At 34.0% G+C, this 23,011-nt stretch overlaps 1 protein-coding gene across 11 annotated transcripts in view; it reads right to left on the bottom strand.

Moving 5' to 3' along the window:
* Positions 1 to 23,011, bottom strand: part of LOC140663666 (disks large 1 tumor suppressor protein-like) — a 337,014-nt gene that overhangs the window by 83,663 nt on the left and 230,340 nt on the right. For 10 of the 11 annotated variants that reach the window (XM_072888001.1, XM_072887999.1, XM_072887997.1 and 7 more), the window contains one exon: positions 11,223 to 11,258. The exons of the other annotated variant lie outside the window; for it this stretch is intronic. In XM_072888001.1, coding sequence (XP_072744102.1) covers positions 11,223 to 11,258 — 36 coding nt within the window. The remainder of the gene's footprint in view (positions 1 to 11,222; positions 11,259 to 23,011) is intronic. 11 annotated transcript variants of the gene reach the window in all.

Raw genomic sequence — 23,011 nt, 5'->3', positions numbered from 1 at the left:
ACGTACTCTATAAAAATCATTAATATAAATAAAAAATCATTTTTTTTTAATTTTTAAAAGTTTCCGATTTATTAGCTAAAAGAATTAATATCAATATAAATATAAATTATAGTTACAAAAAAAGCGAAATAAATATTTTTTATCCATATATATTATTAATATATAATGTATATATGTATACTTATAATACTATTATCGATATCAAGTATCTACTTATAAATTTTAAAGAGTACATAAAAAGTGTGACGACTAAACGAGAAATGACGACCGTCTTTCGAAATGAAATAAAAATTATTGCCGTCGCATAAAACTTGAAGATGTTTCTGTGGTAACATAAAGGATCATGACTGACACTTATGACGAACCGTTCATAACCACGGTAATTTTAATTCATTGTACATCATAAAAGAGGAAAATTTTCTAGAATAAAATTATGATAACATTTTTCTTCAAGAAATTGCACAAGATGAAAGATATCACGCGTTAAGTATAAGCGGTAAACAGTATTATTGTGCGAAGCAAAATTGTAAAAGTAAAACGTCGAAATAAAAGCACTTCAAGTAACTCGCGCAAACCAGTTGACATTAACATGTCTGTATTATTGTTTTCATACAGCGTGTAAAATTCTGGACTATTATGTACTTTTCAACTGAAAATTATATCGCACGATTATAAGTTATAGGCATATTTATACATTTTCTGGATATATAATTGATTACTTTAAAAAATGCCAAATACAATGAAATCTTTTTTTTATCTATAAATTTTTCGATTACAAATATTGGTAACATAATATTGTAACTTTTCCGTATCAATAATAATATATTATATTTGAGTTTGATTATAATAAGACGGCATCGACAGCGAATAAAATTTTCTTTTAAGAAATGAGAAGAGAGAAATAAAGATCGGAATGCTTAATACAAAGCACGAAAGGCCGTAAATTTATTCCAATCCTGTATTTCGTATCAGCAAGCTAAAAGCTTCGAGTTTGCAGACGAATCGGAAGCGAAGAAACCACCCTTATCATAGTCACGTCCAGCTGCTTTTCTTTTTCCATTCTTTCCTGGCTACTGACAATACCTAGTGTTTTTCCACGACGCGGAAGGGTATTGTCAAACGTTGCTTTCTCTCGTAAAAATCCATTCTTCCGGACAGAACATCTCTATTGGATTACGTGGGGAAATCGAGTGATTCCAGCGCGATAATAGCACCGAGCTAGAGAACAGTAAGGCCACGAATATTTCATATGAAACGACACGTTGCTTGAATTTGCCATGTAAAGTTGTAAACTGGAGTTTGGTCGGTCTCAGAAGCACGCAATCGCCTCTTGTCTTTACACGAGATTGCCCGTTCTCGATCGAGGTGCAAAATGCAAATGTCTCTATTTTTCTTATCGCACCATTTGTCCGATGAATAATCGAATCCATTATTTTTCTCGCGTAACATCGATGATTTTCATAACTCTCTTTCTTAACTTTCCTTCCATAATTTCTTCGCTCATAGTATGCAGATTTCTTTCGTTCAGTTTTCTCGATTTGTATAACTTACTACTATTCGAATGAGCAAATTATACAAATCCACTACATTCCCTTTATTATTATCTCGCGTTTGACATTCCATTTTTACTCCTTAGGCTCTTTCAGCTTATGCTGTAGATCCTACTCTCTTTAAGATTAAAGGACCGTTTATCGAAACGCGCCAGATCAAACTTCAATTTTCACGGCGATAATCTAAATTGCGTTAATTTATTTATTAATAATTACTTTCTCGTACTTTGTCATAATTTTTAATTGCCATTGCAAAGAAGAGACCGTCGTGTACGTTGCAACTCCAAGTTTAGCAATGGCGAACTTCAAACCGCGTCGCATAGTTGAATAGAACCTCGAGGATCGTGATGTAAGCTCGTAAGGTAACGGAGCGGACAATTTCTTGGAGAACACTTTGACGAGTTAATCCGCGGAATGCCCAAGAACGTCCTCCTGGCGCAATAAACTCTCGCTATGAGAATTTATCGAGACGCGGAGAGTATGAATCCCCTCTCTTCACGCTCACTAACCCTCATGCTTCCAAGAATTTCCGCGAGGATTAAGACACTTTAGAGCGTCGTTACTTCTAGATAGTCTACAGTTAACAAAGATGTTCCTGTAAAGGCTGACGCGTCCAAATTTAATTATCGTATAAACTTTAATTATATCATTTCTCTCTCTCTCTCTCTCTCTCTCTCCCTCCTATCTCTCTTAACCTATATGAGAGATCGAAAGAAGGATAAACTGTTAAATGTGTCGATAGATTATATGTATACTAATTTCGTTAATCTCTCTTTTCACTCAATATGACATTTAATCCATAATAAAATTTGCACAATCTATATATATATATATAATATTAATCGTGTATAAAAAAATATTGAAAAACAATATAAAAACATGTATTCAGAGTAATTAGATAAAAAATGGAAATGTTTAAAAATATAAAATCTTTTAATATTTTTCAATGTTTTGAAAACATTGTATAATTAAAACGCTTGAAAAAGATTAAAACAATTTCAGAGTAACTGTATTGCATCGATGTAGTGCGATATTAAATTGGAAACAAACGTAAATCGAGAACCAAAATACCAATCTCCATTTATCCGAGACTAAGTGACGAATCGTTTATTTCATTGATACAATATTATTTTCTATATCTCATTGATACTCGTACGTCGCTATAATCGAACTCGCAGATTCAGCAGAAATAGAAGTGTTTTCCGGGCAAGCAAGAGACAAATAAGACGAACTAAGCATTTCCGAGAGGCCTTCTATCCATAATGGAATGTGAGCCGGTCCGACTATCCGAAACGATCGGACGCATCTTCCGATTCACAAACGGCGAATTCCGAATTCGAATTCTGCTACAGCACGTACCACTTAGTGGTTTACGTCCGAGAAGTTTACGACTTTATTCCGCGCGCTTGCCAACCGGAAATCCACGCAGATGCACGACGTCTCTCTTCCTATCCTTTACACCCTTCTACCGCGGTGTATCAACATCGTCATCACCGTGAATGGGGTTGCGTCAAGACGCATTGCGTCGGGTGTGCGTGTATATTTGTTTGGTAAATAGATTCAAGAACATAGATTAATTATATATCCGAAACTTGACATAAAAGCGTTTGACATAAATCGAATATCTAAATAATACTTATTTAATTGTGAAAATTATTCGATTTATCTGATATGTACCTGACCAAATATTGTGCGTATACATATATAGTACGTGCTATTGTATAGTCGAGTTTAAACAATATAATTATTATAAGAGGGAAAACCTTAGTTTGAAGGAAAATGTTGTTTAAAATTTTTAACTTAAATAAAAAAAAACTGGAATTATGCATGATCTCTATTTTAACGGATTAAAAAAATTATAGACAATAAAAATTGTCGTTATTCATAAAACAATAAAATGTATGTAAATGTATATAAATATTGTATTAAAACGTGTGAATTTGCGCAGTTTTAATAGTATTCAAATAATAATTGTTGAAATAACATTTTGTCTCAATTTCACATCGATTCGTTGAGACACTGTAGTTTCTTGCGTTAGAACGCGAACCCAAGCAAAATACAGCGCCGCAGAGTTTACTTTTCGTTCAAATTACTCGGCGGGGCTTTACGCGCGCGCCGAACAAGTTTCGCGAAGATAAACTTACGGAAATTGTCCGGTAGTTTTAAAAAGTCAGGACAAACGAGAGCTGTCAGAGACAACGAGAAGTCGACCTAAATACACTTCTGAGGTTTTAAATTTCATCGCGGCACCCGTGGTCTCCATCTCGGTCGTTTTTTCGCTTTTCTAATGTTAACTTACCGCTAAATAAAGGTTTCTCCTAAAAGGGCGTGAATCATGAATAATTCATTTTCTTCTGCCACTGTAACACGCTATTGAAATAATGATTCGTTATGTTGTATCGTTAAGAACGGTAGCTTACGCAATATTCTGTGTAAAATTCACAATAACGTCAATTCTTCACCAACGTCAATATTTGACAATGCTTAAATTATAATTGACGTGACTTGTTTAATTAGCGATGTGTACACGACACATTTCGGACGACAAACATTCCGTGTCCGCGCGGAACCATATCGTCTTGATAATTAGTTCATCGTACGTTTATTTTCCCGAGAGAAAATCGGTCCCCCGTCTGTAGAACCTCTCCTCTGGTCTTTATCTGCTTGGTAATTCCGATGCAGATGAGCCGGAATACATTATGATAATATTCTCCAATTTTCAGATGCGGCCAAACCGTCTCTGGTAGGAACCAACATCCGGACGCGTTTCCTGCTTCATAAATCAATTCCAAAAACTCAGAGACGCTATATCGATCGCGGGACGAGGAAACGAACGTTTTATAAAAGTGGATTATCCACATCCGCCGAAGCATTAATTATTTTCGCGCGGTGAAGATATTCGTTGAGGCTGATTAATATTTACGACATCTTAAAGCTCTCTTGCAATATCTGTAATAAGATTCATTTTACGTTGTGTCTTACACATTAATACCTTGCCATTCTTAATAAAACTTTTTTTTTAACAATTATTTTATCTTAGAAATTGATTACTGAATATTCGCTTCTAATACGTTCTTATTAATTGCAACATTATTTACATACCAAGAAATATTATCTCTACGTCCATATTTGTCATTCGAATTAGATACGCACGATTATGACACAGAAATGTGGCGCTTTTTGCCGACATTCGACCGAATCGATCACGTTCGCGATCGCAGTGCAAATCTACGTTTGCAGTTTGCTTGGATGTAACGGGCCGCTCGAGCGATTATAGAATTTGCGAATTAAAGTTTATGCACCTGTGGAGAACACGTATCTGCATGTGCCACAGCCCATAGGGACACAGCTGTAAGCGTCCTAATTCCAGAGCAAACATTTCCGATCGAACGCACCAGGGACATACGTTTTCGCTTAATCAGTTATTTTGATATTTACTGATACGATCGAGAGAAAATCCGAACGGGAAATGTTTCTTCCAAGGCAATAAAAAAAAAAAAAAAAAAAATACTTGACTGATTTTCATGGTGTCTCTTCTCATTCTAATACTATCCGCTACATTTCTGTATGCGCGGCGTAAGTGAAACTTTCTCGGATGATTCAATAATTTTTGCATAATTTGCCGAGTGGAAACTTTGACAGATATATAATTCTGTTAATTGCAGAGTGAATGGGGTAAATGATATTAAGGTACTTTTCACAACATCTCAATGTTTTAATAATGATAATAAAAATTAATGTAACAATAAAAATTAAATCTATAAAAAAAAAATACACCGTAATATAAAATAACAAGAAAAATAGTTCCACGTACAAACCTTTAATGATACTTTTCATATTAATAGAACCACGCTCTTTGCAATTTATCTCAGTATTTCCCGCATATAATAAATGCTATACACATTTATACGAATACGAGTCCCCGCGGAATAGCATTCCAACGGAAAAATGTAATTATTCCTAATATCTATGCGTGCCACCATTAATATAAATTCCACGCCTCGTGCGAACCGCAACAGAGTATCCTCCGTGAAATAAAGATAAATGATTGCCAGCACGCAATATAATTCCCTACGTATATCGGAAAAATTATTAAGAGCTAAAGAAATACAATGTGTTACGTTAATTTAACCATATCCTTTGAAATGCAGAATCAAATATACAAAGACATCAAATAAGAAAAAAATAAGCAATTTCTTTATTCAAAAGAATAAAAGAAAAATAAAAGAAGCAAAAACGACAATATTCAAAAGAATGGAATTTTAAAAGACAAAAGAATTATTATTTATGGATTAAAGAGAATGCTTGTTTTAAATTTATATTTAAAAAGTGTAAATTATATGTATTGTTATGCACTGAGAAAAAGGATCGACTATAACTAATTGCGGCGTAGTAAAAAAAATATAGTTGAGATTCCTATTTCTATAGTTATTATTACTATAATGATGATAATAACCTTATGCGTAGTAACAATCTTAAATATAGTTGCCGTCAAAAATAACTATAACTTAAGATAATAATTACAACTATTTCTTTTTCTCTGTGTTTACAATACTACGAAAAGTTGTTAAGTTTATAACTACATAATTAATTTTTTCTAAATATGAAACTAATTGTAAGATGGTTTTGAAATAATGACGAAATAATGTTGGATAAAAATGTTGAACCATTAATAAATAGAGATTATTTAATGATCAAAAAGCAAACTAATAAAGAATTAATACAGAACTGAATTATTAGACGTGTGAAACTGGCACCAAGGGTAACACCGGTGGTGATCTCCTCGGAACGGAAGGGCCAGTCATGATACGTCACTAACAACTAATGTCGGCAATTTGCGTCGACGTCAGGGGACGCACCGAGAGAGCGAAGCATGCACGTCATTCGATGTGATTTATATGACGTGTCCCGTTATAATACCGGCAGCCTATAATGCAACGCTATAGGACCGGAAGCGCGGCAAGTGCCAGGGGGTGGTACACCACGTGATAATCAACATGAGCTATTGGCCGATGATCTCTAATCACTAATGGATCGTATTAGGAGGAAATACGATATCGATTATTCCGATAAATACGGTAGATACCAGAATAGATTACAGAATATAATTTAATATAATATGATTTAATCATAAAATAAACGATGCTTCGTAATAAGAATTATCGCATTGAGAAAAAGAGAGAAGAAAGCAAAAGCTTAAAATTTCTGATTATAATTTATAATCGACAACCATAAAAAATGCCTATAAACTTAAAAAAAGAATGTATTATCTCAATATTATCTTGATGACAATATTAAATTGATGACAAAGGCTTACAATTTAATGAAATTTCGTCAACTCTATAGCTTCACAAAATTTGTATTTTATGTACCGCTGAGATATTTTAGCGTTATTTTATTTAAGTGAAGATCTAATCAAGGTAGGACATAAGCTCATGAGCATAATGACGCAATATTGAGATGAGAAAATATGGTGTATTGAAGGAAGGCGGAATAAAGGTCCTGATGGGATTTCAACAGCTCCAGGTAATGCGAAATAGGGTATTTTCCTTCGGGAAAACGTGTTTGTGTAAGTTCAAGTCCCGAATTTTAGATGGCGATCCAAGTCCTGACTTTGCCTCGCGGAAAATGGATCTCAGAATGACTCATGCAGATAAGCCCGGGAATTCTCATTATCAGGAACGAAATTATGTTACCCTTCGCGAATAATAACTATCCTCCTACAAGACATTCTATCTGATATTTCTATGAAGAAAAGCGGGAAATTCATTGAATTTAATCGATAATTTAATCATCAGAAATTTAATGACAAAGTAGTTTGAAAAAATATGTAAAAAATAAGAGTGACAAATTCATCATTGAATCGTAAACTTTAAACAATTTGACATACAATGGTGAATGTATACAAACCATCATAAAAATAATATTTCAAATAACATCTCCATCATCATTCGCGTCCGATTAAAACTAAAGACATTTATGGTTCTTTTTATGGAGGTTACATGAAATAAAATTTTTTTTCCTCTCGGATATATTTATGTCTAAACTTACGTACAGTACTAATCCAAAAGAAATGAATATCGGAACCGATATTCGCCGCGTATTGATGAACGCCCGTGGGATCTACCGAGCCATGCGGGAATTCGCCTCACGCCATGAATCTCTCTATTCACCGGGCAGTCATTTTAGCGCGAGATTTTTCCGTGCGATGAGGGAAGGCAAACAGCTCTCCGGGAATCCACGACGGAAATACGATTCTCGCGCAGACGCAACGTAAAAAACGACTTGGCTTCATTTCGCCGGATCATGCGGCACCAGATTCGCTTGATTTACTGCCAAGGCCAAGGAAAGGAACAGCGCGGTGAGATCGCGGCGACAGGAAAAAGAGGGCCCCAAGACAGTGAAGGGAAGAAGAAGACAGAGAGGTGTGACGAGACAAGAAGCGGGAAACGAAGCGACGAACAAAAAAAGAGAGAAGAATAATCGACGGCAGACGGCGACTTCCGGAAGATTACACGAGCCGGAGGCTGCAGTTTACTCCATTTGGCAAGCTCGATATTCATCGGCCGGCTTTTCCTCCCCTGCTCCATCCTCCCACTTTGCCGACCGTCGACGAATGAAATACACCCTTGCCTGAATTTCAAACGGTGCTGCAAATCGAATCAGGCTCGCTATGAATCTTCCGACGAGACCAAAGAGGAGAAGGTGTAGGAGAGAACGAGACCGGTGAAGTTTTGAGAAGGGGGCAATGGGTGTGTTTGCACATTCGAGGGACAAGGGTGATTTAAAAGGCTGCCGACCAACGGGGACTAATCAACTCCGTTGAATGAATAATGTCTCGAGATAGCAGCACTTGGGGTAACACAGATTCGTATATTCCTCGATTAAAATCTATCTGGATATTTAAAACGGGGTAATTCCAATAGAAATTTGTAAATGAGATGTAACGGTGTGCACACACACACAGACGATTAATTATCATTAAAATTTGTAATACATATATATGTAGCTTTCTCGATGTTTAATACTTTAATTCATCGAATAATGGACCAATCAAAATATCATCGACATATACACGGATTTCTATCTATTTAATATAATATAATAATTAAATGCAACGCAATAGTTAATTAACCTGATGTACGGATTTGCGACAGATAGTGAATATTTTGCACTGCGCTATGTACGCGTATATCAAAAGGGAAATGCTTGTATGTAAATATTGTGCATGTGTAAAGGTAGCGTGTATTGCTGCGCGACTAAGTGGAGTTTAACTTTCATGTTGCGGGATAATTATTTTAAGCTTTCCTATTGGAATTTAGCGTCTATGTCAAGCGGCACGCTCAAAATATCGTGCAAATTAACATCACTGTCATTGTAATCCGTACAGAATTGTGTGTAGCACCCGATTTCACCATATTTCGCTCGCAGCAAATCAAATCAGATTCTCTCTTTCTCTTTCTTTTTTTCTCAATGCAATTTAAAAAAATTATATTAATTAAAATTATTAAAAAAGAAAAAAACAATTAATTTGAGTAGAAATTTATAAATAGAAAAGCAAATGAGTTAATAGACAGAAGAATAAACAATAATTCTTTTCAACATATGTAGAATCTTTGAAATTCTTCTTAAATTTTTACTTTTATTTATAATAAATAAATAATAAAAGGTGATATTTCTCTTAATATAATAATTTAATAATTATATTTTTTCTTACTTTGGTGTTTCTAGATCTTCTATAAAATATTCTTAGATAAATAAATTGAGAAAATAGATGCAATAACGATATAAATCGTATTTTACAAAATTATTGCACATATTTTATTTTTTAAATTTTGTAATTTTTTAATAAAATAATTAATAAATAATAGAAATAAAAACTTGGCATTCTTACTATTTATGTTATATAAAATATTAAATATTTAGTTATAAATATATTAAGTCTGATGCATGTCTATGGTCGCATGTTCCATCCCAAACAACTCGCGTAATGTTAGCCCTCCAATATTTGAAAAAAAAAAATTAAATTTCTACATTTCATTTAAGTGCACACTGTTTATACATGTTAACTGTTTTTAAATTTTTGTCTGCATACTTTTAGAAAAATAGCTGGACATTAATGCAAAGAAAAACTTATCGTAAACAAGTTAATTAAAAAATTAATTAAAAAATAAATTTAAAAAAAGTTAAAAGTTAGTGTAAAGTTATCTCTCAATTTTTTTATATACTTTAAAGGTATGCAAAAAAGTTCAAAAATAGCACACATGTGCAAACAATATGCAATCAAATGATAGAAATAGATGGAGTGGAGAAATTTAATTTTTTCGAATATTATGTAAATTAATTTACACAGGTCTCAAAATCTGTTATAAGACAATTATCTCACCGAGTAGGAGATAAACAAAATTTATAAATTTTATATGAAATCTTTACGAGCATGTTATTTAGATTGTTATTTAAAATTAGATAAATTAAAGTTCCGGTAAACTTTTTCGAGAAGCTATTAGATTAGTTTCGCAGCAAATTGAACGTGACCGCTCGACAAAACGGAAGCGAACGAGGATAGAAGGAAGCTGCGCGCACGAGGGAGATGACACAATTTCCTACATACATTACGAATCGATTTTCGGAAACTACCGTGACCCGACCACTTCCGGATCTGCCGCCTGTCGATAGGGATTCGTATCTGTTTAAAAGATCCGCGGATAATAATCGGCAAAGTTAACCGATCAAACAGTGATTAAGGAACGACATGTCGAGAACGAAATTGTTGCACGTAGATTAGAACGTACTATTACTACCGGGAAGGGGAATCGTTAACGCTAATGACTCAGGGGCAAATAATTATCCGTTACGTCTTCTTGCGCGTGTAATTTACGAGGAGCCGCCGCACAGTAAAGCGATATGAAACTGCAATTATATCACGATAAACTTTCAAGTACGCGTCGAGATCGTCGCATTATCTTATGAAACTTTTGTAATCTCATGTCTCGATTTAGTCAGCTGTCGTTGTAATTCGATTTCTGAACCTTCATTCTGTCGCGCTTATTAGTAAAACTTTTGTCTCGTAACAAACTACCTGTACTATGAATTAAGTCGATCGTGTTATCAAGGCACTTTGTTATTAAGCGTTGTATTTGTACTGTAGTATTTGTTTTCCGTTATTAATTGTAAAAGAATAGACATCATAATACCGGATCGATGTTATTACACATATTGTAAATAAACGTATAACGCAGAAATCGTTAATTGTGATATCTGTAATTAATAAAATAAATGATTTCGATTATCGCAGACGTTATCGTTCGCGTTCCAAGTGATTTGCAAACTCGCTCAGATTTCGCACTGAGAGAAAAATTTATGCAATCACGTTAAAAATTTTAAATAACAGAGTTGAAGAGTCCCTAATAAATAATTATTATATTACATAAAATGTGTAAAAAGCTTTCGCAATATGAAATAATAGACGATGTTTTTAACAAGTGATTTTTGATTTTTACTGGTATATAAGTTGGTACGTCAGTTGACATACTTTATGAGCCAAGTGAAACGTGTAAGTTAAAGGGGACGCAAACTACGCGCAAGTGACGATTGCAATTCTTCTCTCGGTCGCAAGCACTCGCTAACGATCTCCTTGTCTCCGCTACTTTTTGCTACCAACTTTCTACTTACGTGTCTCGTGTCGGCCGCGAGAAGAGGAGTGTGTGCCTGCAACAACCGAGCGTCCAGGAAATTAGAAGAGAAGTCGCGTGATTTTTTGTTTGATTAAGGAGCTTCATGCTTCCGGCAAGATCATTCATCCCGCGCATCTTGCACATTAGATTAAAAAAAAATCTAATAAACTCTCATGATACCGCTTCATCAGTAATACCGTTTTACGTTAAAATTACACAGGCTTTAGATCAAAAAAGTTTGCATTCAGAAGCGTGTTCTTTGATAAATTTCAATAAAGACACACTGAATTATAATTGTGAAATTTCTTACATGGAAGCTTACGAGATTTTTTTCCTGAATTATATTTTTAAACATAAATAAATCGTTATTATTCACAATATATATATATATATATATATATATACTCTTACTTTAATTGAAATATGATGAAAGTTTAATTTATATTACCAAATTATTATTTTTAAATTCATCGTAGTACACATATGCAATCTAATGCAAACTCTTTGCAAAACAAAATTTACATTAGGCGCGAAATATATACCAGTTCAAAGTAATATATTTTTATTACCACATGAGTCGTTATAATCAATAAATTTATTTTCTCTTTTAGGAAAAACGAGCAAGATATGCCGAAAATCGTAACTGCATCTCGCCGGGGTGAAAGCAAATCTTTAGCCAGCTTTTAGAAAGTTACTTTAGGAGTGCTACTTCGGGAATCTTGGAGAAGGTCGTTTGTGGCGAGCTGTGCTTGCATGCTGTACAACATGCATTTGCATTCGAGACGGGAATTACTCATGCAAACGTAAATAAAAAAAAATATAAAGGGGTTTCTTGTCGGGGCGGTGTCGACGACGCTTTTGTTGACTCGACTAAACGTTTAAACTGGTAGGATTCAAATACCTTCTCCGTGATGCAAATTCAGTGCTTTTGCATACCGCGCGCTTATTAAACGCGGGAAGCTCATTAAAAGCGCAAGTTGCCAACCGCGTGTGCACAAAATTTTCCGCTTCGCATAATTATCGTAGTCGCGATAACTGAACTGTCACATTGCAATGTAACAACAAACTTCACTTCGTCTCATCGTCGTTATTCCAAATATTGTGAAATGATAGATATTGCGATAAATATAGAACATGCAATATGTTAATGACGGATAGTCTAATATACGTTTGACGTAACATCGATCAAATGTTAAAAATGTCACAGTCGATGCCACGTTGCAATTTTGAATTTGTTCGTTATTCAGAAACGCATGCAAATAAAGATTATCCGTTTGATATTGCAAGATTAAAATATTTGATTGACGCATTTTATCATTAATAAAGACAAAGAAAAGTGAAAAAAGAAAACAAGAAAAAAACTTTTGTTCAAAGAAGGAAAATGAATATATTGTTTTCATTAAACCCAAGAAGAAAAACACGCCGTATTCGTTTTTCCAATAAAATTTTTAATAACTAAATAAGATTTTCTGATCATTTTAAGACTTATTTGAAACAACCGCAAACACGTAACCGGTACTGTAAATTTATTGCTTTCTCGACGACAAGAAAAAAAAGAAGTGTCAATGGAAGAAAACTTAAAAAATATGCTACTCAATTAACATACAGCCAAAGTGTAATTTTCAATTCTTAATTATTAATTATTAAACATTTTGTGTTGTTGTAATTTTGTATCGTTATGTCGTTAAGAAAGAATGTGTAATGTATACGATAATATTATATATAATATTATCAGGAATTGGAAATTTGTTCATGACTATTCTATTAAGCCAAACTATTATATATTCAATGTCACAAATTAATTAATTTTAATCATATGCATTCGATTTCAATTTTTATTAAAATTACACAGTTCACTAAAAGCACATTTTTTGTTAGAAATTTCCTTTAAGAGAAAATTATTCGCCGAATCGTAAACAAAAATAATGATGTTATCGTTAGATAAAAAGCAGGAACACATTGTGACATGATTACATTACTTTCCTAGATTACATTACGTAATCCATTAATTTAAGTGTGGATTCCGAGCATCTCGAGGAGAAAGACATCAGATTATTAATTGATGTAGTCGTTACTTTAACGATGCGCTATCTTTCCCGAAATATTCTTACTTCCAACGAAGTGACAACCTTAATTATCGAAGGTCGTGTACAGCCAAATTGAATTTTCTATTTCTCAGCGTATCATAAATCAAGTCTCCATCCGTTGCCACAACGTAATTATTCTATTCGTAATTAATTGCTATTCAAGCCTACCCGTGTTATAGTGTACGACGAAAAAAGTTTGCTTAACGGGAAACCTCGTCGCGAGTGAAATCAACGTTCCTAATTTTCCTTTCTTGCCTGTGTTCCCAGCACGATACGATGATAGCTACTTTCCGGTTCTGTGCGCAATCGAAAGGAGAAGCGCGTTAATGAAGACGAATCGTCGCGATTATTTCGATTGCGGAAAGTTTTTCCTGCTGAATAAGCGACGAGATCGTATGATCGTTTCAATTTGTTTCAGTTAGTGTTCCACGAAAAGATTAATAACAATTTCGTTACACTCTAACAATAAGTACGACTTAGATTGTGAATTATAATAAATAATTAAGAAATTTATAATTTTTGTTCCGTAAAGCTTTCACAAATCTATTATATATATATATCTCTATATATTTATTATTATTATTATTATTATTACTATTTCTTAAATATATTCAGAAAATATATATTAAAAGTTGTCTAATTAATTAATGTAATTATGTGATATAACATTTTTTTATGTACGATATTCCTCCGTCTTGTTTCTAACTAAACTTTGATTATGTGAAACATTTCGAATCTATGAAATAATAAACTTTATTCGAGTAAAAAAAGAAAAAAATATACAGAGAGAAGGAGAGGATGCTGAAATAAAACGCGACACATCCTTTTTTTTATTTCGAAACGATGGAAAAGAGCATTCGCGTTTCCTCCCCGGTATTTCTTCATTTTGTTTTGTACACTGTGGTGCTATCATGTTCCGAGGCCAAAGCGTTGGGCCTTTTTCCACGGAAAAATCGAGAGATTGAATTTTCACCAGCGAGTAACGGGGAATCGGAAGCGTGACGATATATGTAGGTACAGGGGAAACAGGTACGGGAAGACAAAGTGACAAGCGACCAGGATGCATCGATCGCCGGAAATGCTCGTGGACGTATTACGCCGTGATTTCCGGTGGCAGTGCGATATCGATCGTGATATTCAGTACGCGTTCTCGAAATACATTTGCACGCGCGCCTGTCTCTGCCTCCCTTATCACCCCGAATTTTCCGTCGCAAGGGATATTGCCCATAAATCTGTCCCTCGTGAGTTAGCCTGATATATACAAACGCAGGAAAATTCTTTTTTTTTTTTTAATATATATCGTAACAACATATTTCTTTTTTTTTTTTTTTTTTTTTTTTTTTTTTTTTAAATAAACGTAAATTACTTTCCCTCGCGCGCGAATAATTTCAAAAACCTACCGTTAAATTAAATTTCTGCGATTGTATTGAATGAACCGTAAATAAAATCTGCTGAAACAAAAACTATCTGCCAATTTTTCTGCTTTACAAAACAAAATTCTTTCGTTTATAACGGTCGAATTGCATCTCGTCAAGAATCTCATTGTCAGTGAAAAAATGGCGTGATAATGAATCTAAAAAATAAAATTTCATACGTCTGATTTTTTGAACACACTGCAAATTATGATCAAAAGAAAAGAAATTGTCAATATATTTATATAAATATTTTTAACAATTACAAGCTGTGAACGTTTTAAAACAAATTTGAAAAAATAATACAACAACAGAAAACAAGAAAAATTGTAATGTTCCGAAGATGTAACGACAAAAACAATTGCATAGCATTGAGTTATTAATCTTATTGTCGGTCCAGGATTGTCGAAGATGTTGATGCAGACGATACAGCACGTGCGATAATGCCCTTAATGCATTTCGGAGCACACGCGATCGCGGATCGCGGCGCCATGGCAAAGTTACATTCTTTGCTTAGGTAAAGAGAATCATCCGGATTCAGTTACACATTTACACATTTATGGAATATCGATTTTCCAGGACGGACGATGCCGTGTCGATGGAAAATTATTCATATATTCGTCGTCTGTGAGACATGCCTGAGGGTTGTCCATGTCAAAGCCACATGAGATTGCCACATTGCTGCCACGTATAGATCGATTCACACGAACAACAAGCAAGAAGCAAAACGAGCGAATTGAAAGTAACCTCTCTCTTGTTGTCGGGCAAATTTTTAACTTTTGTACAAGACGATGCGCGCGAAGTAAAAGTTTGCGCGACGTTGAAGTTTGCGCGTAAAGTTGCGAGGGTCGAGCCTTCGTCGACCAAGTTTCCTGGACGTGAAAAGATTAAGGAGGATATTAACTTCCGAAAGAAGAGCTACAAGAGATGTGCCGGTTATAAAGAAATAAATTTCCACGGGAGGTCTCGCTGTGAGTCTCACGCCGTATGAGCTAGAAGGGATGATTGTGGAGGAAGGGCGAAATATGTACAATAATTCATTCTATCTGAGAAAAAGGTTCAACACAGATTTCGGTTGTGGATTTGAAATTCGAGCTTATACATAATTCTTCGAAACAGATGGTGCCCGTACATCCATTAGTCATTCGAAATAAAGAAAAATAAAACGCAAATTACATATTAAATAAAAAAAGAGCCCCGCGTGAAACAATGCAAAGATGTTATTAATTAGAACAAAAATCTCTCGCGAAATTGTCGTGTTAGCCTCTAAGGGAACAAGAACGTACATCAAGGCGCCCCATGACGGATTATAACGTCAATAGAGAGTCAAAGAGAAAATTTTTTCCGAGCTGCCAGTCACGAAGCTGAGAAATTTAATTACCCAACGAACGCGCGTCGCGCTACGAGGACGAAAATATTCGTCTACCCTTTCAAGCGCTTTTGGATAACTACACAAGGGTGAGAGAGAGTTTTCGAGGCTTAAAGCAGCAGATCGATGTGGATATGAAACGTGGCCAGAAAAGCAATTACAAAAAAAAAGCGCCAGTTTTTACGTCGAGGTAATTAACGAGGTTTAATTTATGCGGAAAAGCAACCTTACGATAAAGAACAATTTTCTCATAAATTTGTTTGCCAAAACAGTGCCTTTGTTCCTTCGGGGTTTTATTAAAATTATTTATAGATATAATTACTGTAAAATCTTTGCACGGCGACACAGTAAAGATTAACATTTCCCAAGTGTGCCGCACAGAAATTGTAACATAAATTAGGAATTGATTTATTGTCGTACCTCTTTATGACGAGTAATTTTAAATGTTGATTAAACAGCGGTTTGTAATTCCACGATGCTAGTCCGCTTATTATGTATTATGTGCCGCGACATAATTCAAATTTTATTACAACTATAAAAATTTCATATCTTTTTATGTCAACAATAATGTAAGAATTAATTCTACAATATATACCTATGTATATTTAATTCATTAGTTTTATTTCTAAAATAGAAAATTAAGCTAAACAAATAAGGAAAAACAAAATTTTTTGAATAATTTCTGATTTCTTAACACACTGATATATTTTTAGAAGATATAAATGTAAGCAATAGATAGAAAATATCTCGAAGAACGTATAAATGCCAAGCTATCAATGAATCACTCCGTAGAGAAGCTATAGACAACATTATCAGTTACAACGATGATAAAAGTGCATATATATAATATATATATATATATAGTATACAAAGAAATTTCAAGATAAATTATCATTATCTTATCAGCGTCACGTTCTTAACACAACGAAATGCCATTCGTACGACAGTATCATATAAAAGTCCGTCGACGTTGTTATTAAACAGAATAAAACGCGTGAAATATGCGTTAAAAAATGTAAAAACTCAACAATACATCTTCCAATCTTCCATTCTTGACAATGTATCTTATAATTAGCGTAACTGGAATTTTCAGTTAATACAAAATTTATTTAAATTGTTGTATGATAAAAAGACGAACCGTATATTTATTTTAATGATGTAGCAAAAAAATAAACTATGCGCTATTCAGGATTCCGCAGAATGTTGAAAACAGGAATCGACATGTGCTATATTTTGCCTGACTTCGTGGGACACATTTTTCGCATTTGTGGGCCAATCCTCCGAAGATTAGAGATCGGCAAGGGTCAAGGTGGCGACGATGAATCGTCGATGGAATTCAATTACTGCTACCATAAAAAGCTGACCCTAAATGGAAATCATTAAATTTCGCGTTCCTGACGCAGCTCCTCTATCTTGCACGAACTATTTGAGAATCTAAATCTCACAATTAGACAATTACATTTTTTGTCATGCTATTAAATCCCTGATATTGACATCATTATTTTCATGACAAATTAAAAAATTATTTAACAAAATTCTTTTCGTTAAAAAACAAATGAAACTTTTTTTCATATTATAATTTTATTTAAGATCATTATATCATTATAAGGAAATTAAACAGTTTTCCGTTATCTCGACGTGTTTTCAAGGTCGACTATTTCTGACAAAGATACGAATCCCCGGACATGTTTCGTCCCGAGGATGAAGGTTAACTCCAAAATTACTGTCTGCGTCCGCCAGGATCGTCGAGCGTGAAGTTAGAGGGTCTATTCCGGTAAGGGATGACGGTAATCTCGCGGGTTGGGGTCGCTTTGCGTTGAGGATGGAACTAGTTCACTGTCAAAGGAAATGTCGCCCCATTCGCATTCCATTACCCTTCTGTTTTATCATTTCTTGAATCAGAAATTGCCTCCCCTCTTTCGTGCTTTTAAATTTACCGTTTACAAATGGCCCGGTATTTTATATTTTATTCATCGTTGTGTCATATTATCTTCTTTGAAAAGAAGAAAAGAAGAATAAAATTTAAAGTTTCATAATATTTGAGATAATTTTTTCTAAAATTTTTCAGTAGACATTTTATCGACAAAGTGTTTTATTAGCACAAATAGATTTTATTTTAAAAAAGAATATTATCTGACAAAACCAAAATATTTATCATATATCCGCGTCGTGCACAATTTAATTACATTATTCATTTCAAAACATTTATCACGTTTTCTTTGTATCTAAACTATTCATATGCAAATGTCGGCGATATCGAAAGAATTTAAATCCTTGGCAAGACGTATATATCTACGGAAACAGATATGTGTTCACGACAGTAACGTTATTCCGGAACAAATTTACAAGCGAATTCCTAAAACAATGGAGGCTGAAAAAAAATAGCATGAAAAGACCGGAGACTACCGATTTTGACTATTGGCTTCCAGAGTAAGCGGGCGCAGGACTGGTCAGTGAAATACGTCCGAGGATACGGATGGTCGTCCATTTGTCCGCTGTCGACTATTTCACCCCTCGCTGCAAACCCTTCCCCCATTGCCGCCCGGCCGCGCTGCGGGACGCTCGCCATTTCTCAGCACGGTTCAATTTAAGGAAAATGCCTGCCATGGCCACGTACCGATCCATTCGTACGGATTTACCTCGCGTCGATACCCGATACTGGCGTATATGATCTGTCCACGAGATTTGCGTTTCCACTTCCTTCAAATTTGACGTTTGAAATGTCACTTTGGCATTTTGACACGCGATGTAATATAGCTCGCTTGACAATTGTTCTGTAGATTTTATTTTATTTTTTTTTTTACGATTGATATTACTCGATCGATCTGAATGTTACGTTTGGCAAATTGGCGTGATTTGTTATTCGATCTGAATTTAATAAAAATGCAAATGCATGCGAAGATATTTGCGAGCTTATTGACCGATAGATATTGATAAAATATATATAAAAATTAACCTAAATTTATATTATTTATGGAGCTACATTAATTTCGGACATGAACTACTTTATAAAATTAATTTTATATTAATTTTAATTTGTTTTGATTTTTTTATCTTGACTATTTATGTCATTTCAAAATTATTTTTGGTAAAGTTTATCTTCGTATACCTTACTCAATAATCTTGATGTTGATACATATATTGTCAAAATTATAATATATCTCAGGTAACCTTAGAGACTTAATAATTATTCACATTATTCATTAAAAAGTTATTAAAATTATTAATAAGTTATTAATAAGTAACAATTCTGAGCATTCTTAATGTAGAAAATTCTAGAATTCTTTTACAATAATATCATAAATACACACATGATTATTATTTATTAAGGATAATAAATAAATATGTGTAGAGTGTAAAAGTATGATAGAAGAAGATAAACTTTTATCCTGGCTTTCTAAAACATTGTGGATGTATTTTTGTCACATGTGGGGACCCAGATGGAAATATTGTGACAAACACAATATAAATAACTAATCCGGTTGTGTTATTTAGAAGTCTCTGAGTGGACATTTTCCAAATTTCCCTGTTGCTGTCATGTTACACGCTCGCCACTTTTCAAGCTACTGGACTCTTGGAAAATACTTGTCAGAAACACGTACAAATTTGCCTCGCGATACGACAAGGGGCAGAAGTTCACGAACTTGGGGCATGTCGAGCACCGACCAGACTGTCTTCAAAGTATCTGCTACAAGGTGCTTAGTTTGTGCGGCAGATACTTGTGTCGCACAGCCTCCCACGCAGCTTCGACAACTCGCAACAACTTCTTACTACAACTTGCACTGACTGTTAATGTATACAACTATCAGCGGGAAATACATCGAATCTGATGTTCTTGGTCTTCTATGAAGATAATTACTTTCGCGTATCTCATATCGGATATTACATTTTATTTACACCAATAACATAATTATAAATATTTGATAGATTTTAGTAAAAATTATTAAAAGAGTGTCTGCTTTTTTGATTTGCTAAAATTAAAAATTATCAAAGTACAAATTTTAATTTAACAACTATTAATTAAATTAAATCATTAAAAATAATGACAATGTTTTTTTTTTTGGAGTAGCTTAGAAAATTTTTCATTGTATATTATTTTATTTAGACCGTGTTACAGATTTTAGACATCGTTAATTTATGCTGTATATAGCTATATCACTAATCTATTCGAGGAATTTTTAAAATTGCACACACTTTTAGTTATCAATTATTATTCTTCTGTTATACAAATTTTACGGTCATAATGTAGGATTTTAAATTTAGATGTTAAATAATTTGAAAGAGCTATTTAAGATCGTCGGAGTTAAAAAGGATGTTACTTTTTTTTCCGACAAAAACAATGGCTTCCGCTTCAGAGTCCGTCTGCAAAATTCATCTAAACGTTCTCCCAAGGGAATAGAGATTTTTGCCAGGGTTATTTTTTCAGGCAATGGGTTCATATTTTTGGCGATTCTAAAGCTACGATGGCTAGATTACACGCGTTAAGACCGGAAAACTCATCGGAGACTGAAAATGGACAGTTGAACGAATGTTGGGCTTTCGATGTCGAACGAAAGCACCGACAAGTGCGGCGGCTTAGCGTAGCCGACCCTTTTCATCTGCACCATTATTCCAGACTTAAAGCTCCCAACTCGACCATGTAGCGTTGTTCGTTCGCAACACAATGAGAGCTGCAAGCCCGATATGATCTACAGAATGACCGCGATTAACGAATGCATGTGGTACGCTCGGTGTTATACGCGCGATTTAATCGCGACATCGATAAAGCCACCCTCGCTTTCCCATGGGTTAGCAGTATTAAAACTATTATTCTATTATTTTCTTTTATTATTCCATTCGTATCACGACTGTGCATATTATATATATATATATATCAGAGAGATTTCGTCATTTTTCCATTACTTTCAATGGCCTTGAATTATAGAAAGTTGAACGGATCGTGATCTATTTTTCAATTTCAAAACTGGACACTTGAAAATTAAGTCTAAGAGAAATTGGAATTTTATTAAAATAAATTTCAGTTAATATCGATTAGACGATTTTTTTTTCATTTATTAAGATACCCAAAATCTAAATTTACTTAAAATCGTCAATGATTAAATTATAATTTTCATTCTCAAGTATTAATATAAATCTATAAAATATCTATAAAATGTATATAATGATACATATTGCAGGTATTGCAAAATATCCGAAATACATTGTATAAAATATAGAGAATTTCAGAAACAATTTTTCTTATGAATCTTTTTGTGCATTCGATTATAAAGACTTAAATGCGTCATCATCAAAGGGAGCGAAAAAACGAAATAAAAGCGTAACAGCAGGTTCGCGAGTTTTCGAACACGGAAAGTTTAACGATCAAAGATAAAGGTCCCGAGTGCATTCTGCGACATCGTGAGAGACGTGAACGAGTATACGAGGAGGAGGAGGAGGAGGAGGAGGAGGAGGAGGAGGAGGAGGAAGAGGGAGAGGGAACGTCGCGTCTGGCACAAAATGTATGGCGTAAGCAGCCTACCGTGAAACACTCCATTCAATGGCGTTTGGGTACTCTCGATTGCGGGGGTGTCGGCGGTGCACAAGTTACGCGACTGAGACATTGATTGTGCGGCATACTTTGAGAGGTTTGTTGGCAACAAGGTTGGCAACCTTTTGTTTGACCCTCACACACAAAAGAAAAGCTATTCCGTGAACGTCAGTCCCGACCAAAAACAGTGGTGATGAATCGTTACTGTACATGACATAAATAAATCGTGTACTTAATCCATTTAAATCAAAATTTACAATTCCGTGTGAAGCAAAAGCTCAATAAAATCACAATTATGCGCGCGTTAATATGTAATTGTACAAAGTTAGAGACTTTCGTAACAGCTTAAATCGTAACATCTTTCGTATCATCTAAAGTTCTGTTTGTGTTTCAATTAGCTCTCAGTCTTACATCTAAATTAGAACTAAGTTACGATCCGATTAGCTCCTTTCGAGTTTCCAATTAAATCTTAAATAGACTCCTCTTTCAAGAGAATATGCGTTTAAAAAATATCGCACATAAAAATATCGACCTTGTTATTTAGTAATAGAAACAATTTTTTATAGCATACTATAAAATATAATAGAAGAATTTTTAATAATATTTCAAAAACAATCTCGACATACACACATTCCATTTAATTTTATATATAGCATAAATAATACATTATTTATATATTATATATTGTAATTCTTAGTTCCAGCAAACACTTATTATCTTATAGCGAATCGTAAACAAGAAATAAATATATCAGAAAAATTAATTAATTACTAAAAAATACTGCAAATAAAACTCAAATTCTTTATTAAATTGTTATACATACGCTAATAAATAAATAAGTAAATAAATAAATGCACACGGAATACTACACATAATCAGAAAGTGCTTGAAATAAAAAGCTAATAATATGTATCAGCTTGACATTAAATTGTCTAAACTATGTTATCGTGAATATGAGTGAAAAATTAATGTTAATAAAAATATAAAATTATAAAGTTCACCTCATAATTGCTGTTAATTGATGACTCTTTGAGTCTCTTCCTCTTATCTTGTTTATTCTTTGTTCCTTCTTAGCATTTACACGACATTCATCCGCGAAAGCACGGTTAATTACAATTGAGTACGCACTAATCATTGGAATATGATAATTGTCCAGCACGTCACATAGCACGTTCGACATATTTTCTAACGTCTTGTCACGATCGTGCTTCGAAAGGCAATGATATACGAAGCGTCTCATACCTCATACCATTACCTTTTCAGTAGAGTCTCGTCACAAGAATGACAACAAGGTGACCGAGTCGAGTATAAACAGCATCATATGTACATAGTACATACATATATCTCGAAATACGATCATGAACTACAGGTACTAGAAAAGAACGACGGTCA

The sequence above is a fragment of the Anoplolepis gracilipes genome, chromosome 3 (genome assembly GCF_047496725.1).
Source record: "Anoplolepis gracilipes chromosome 3, ASM4749672v1, whole genome shotgun sequence".
NCBI lineage: Eukaryota > Metazoa > Arthropoda > Insecta > Hymenoptera > Formicidae > Anoplolepis > Anoplolepis gracilipes.
This window is presented reverse-complemented; position numbering and strand designations above follow the sequence as displayed.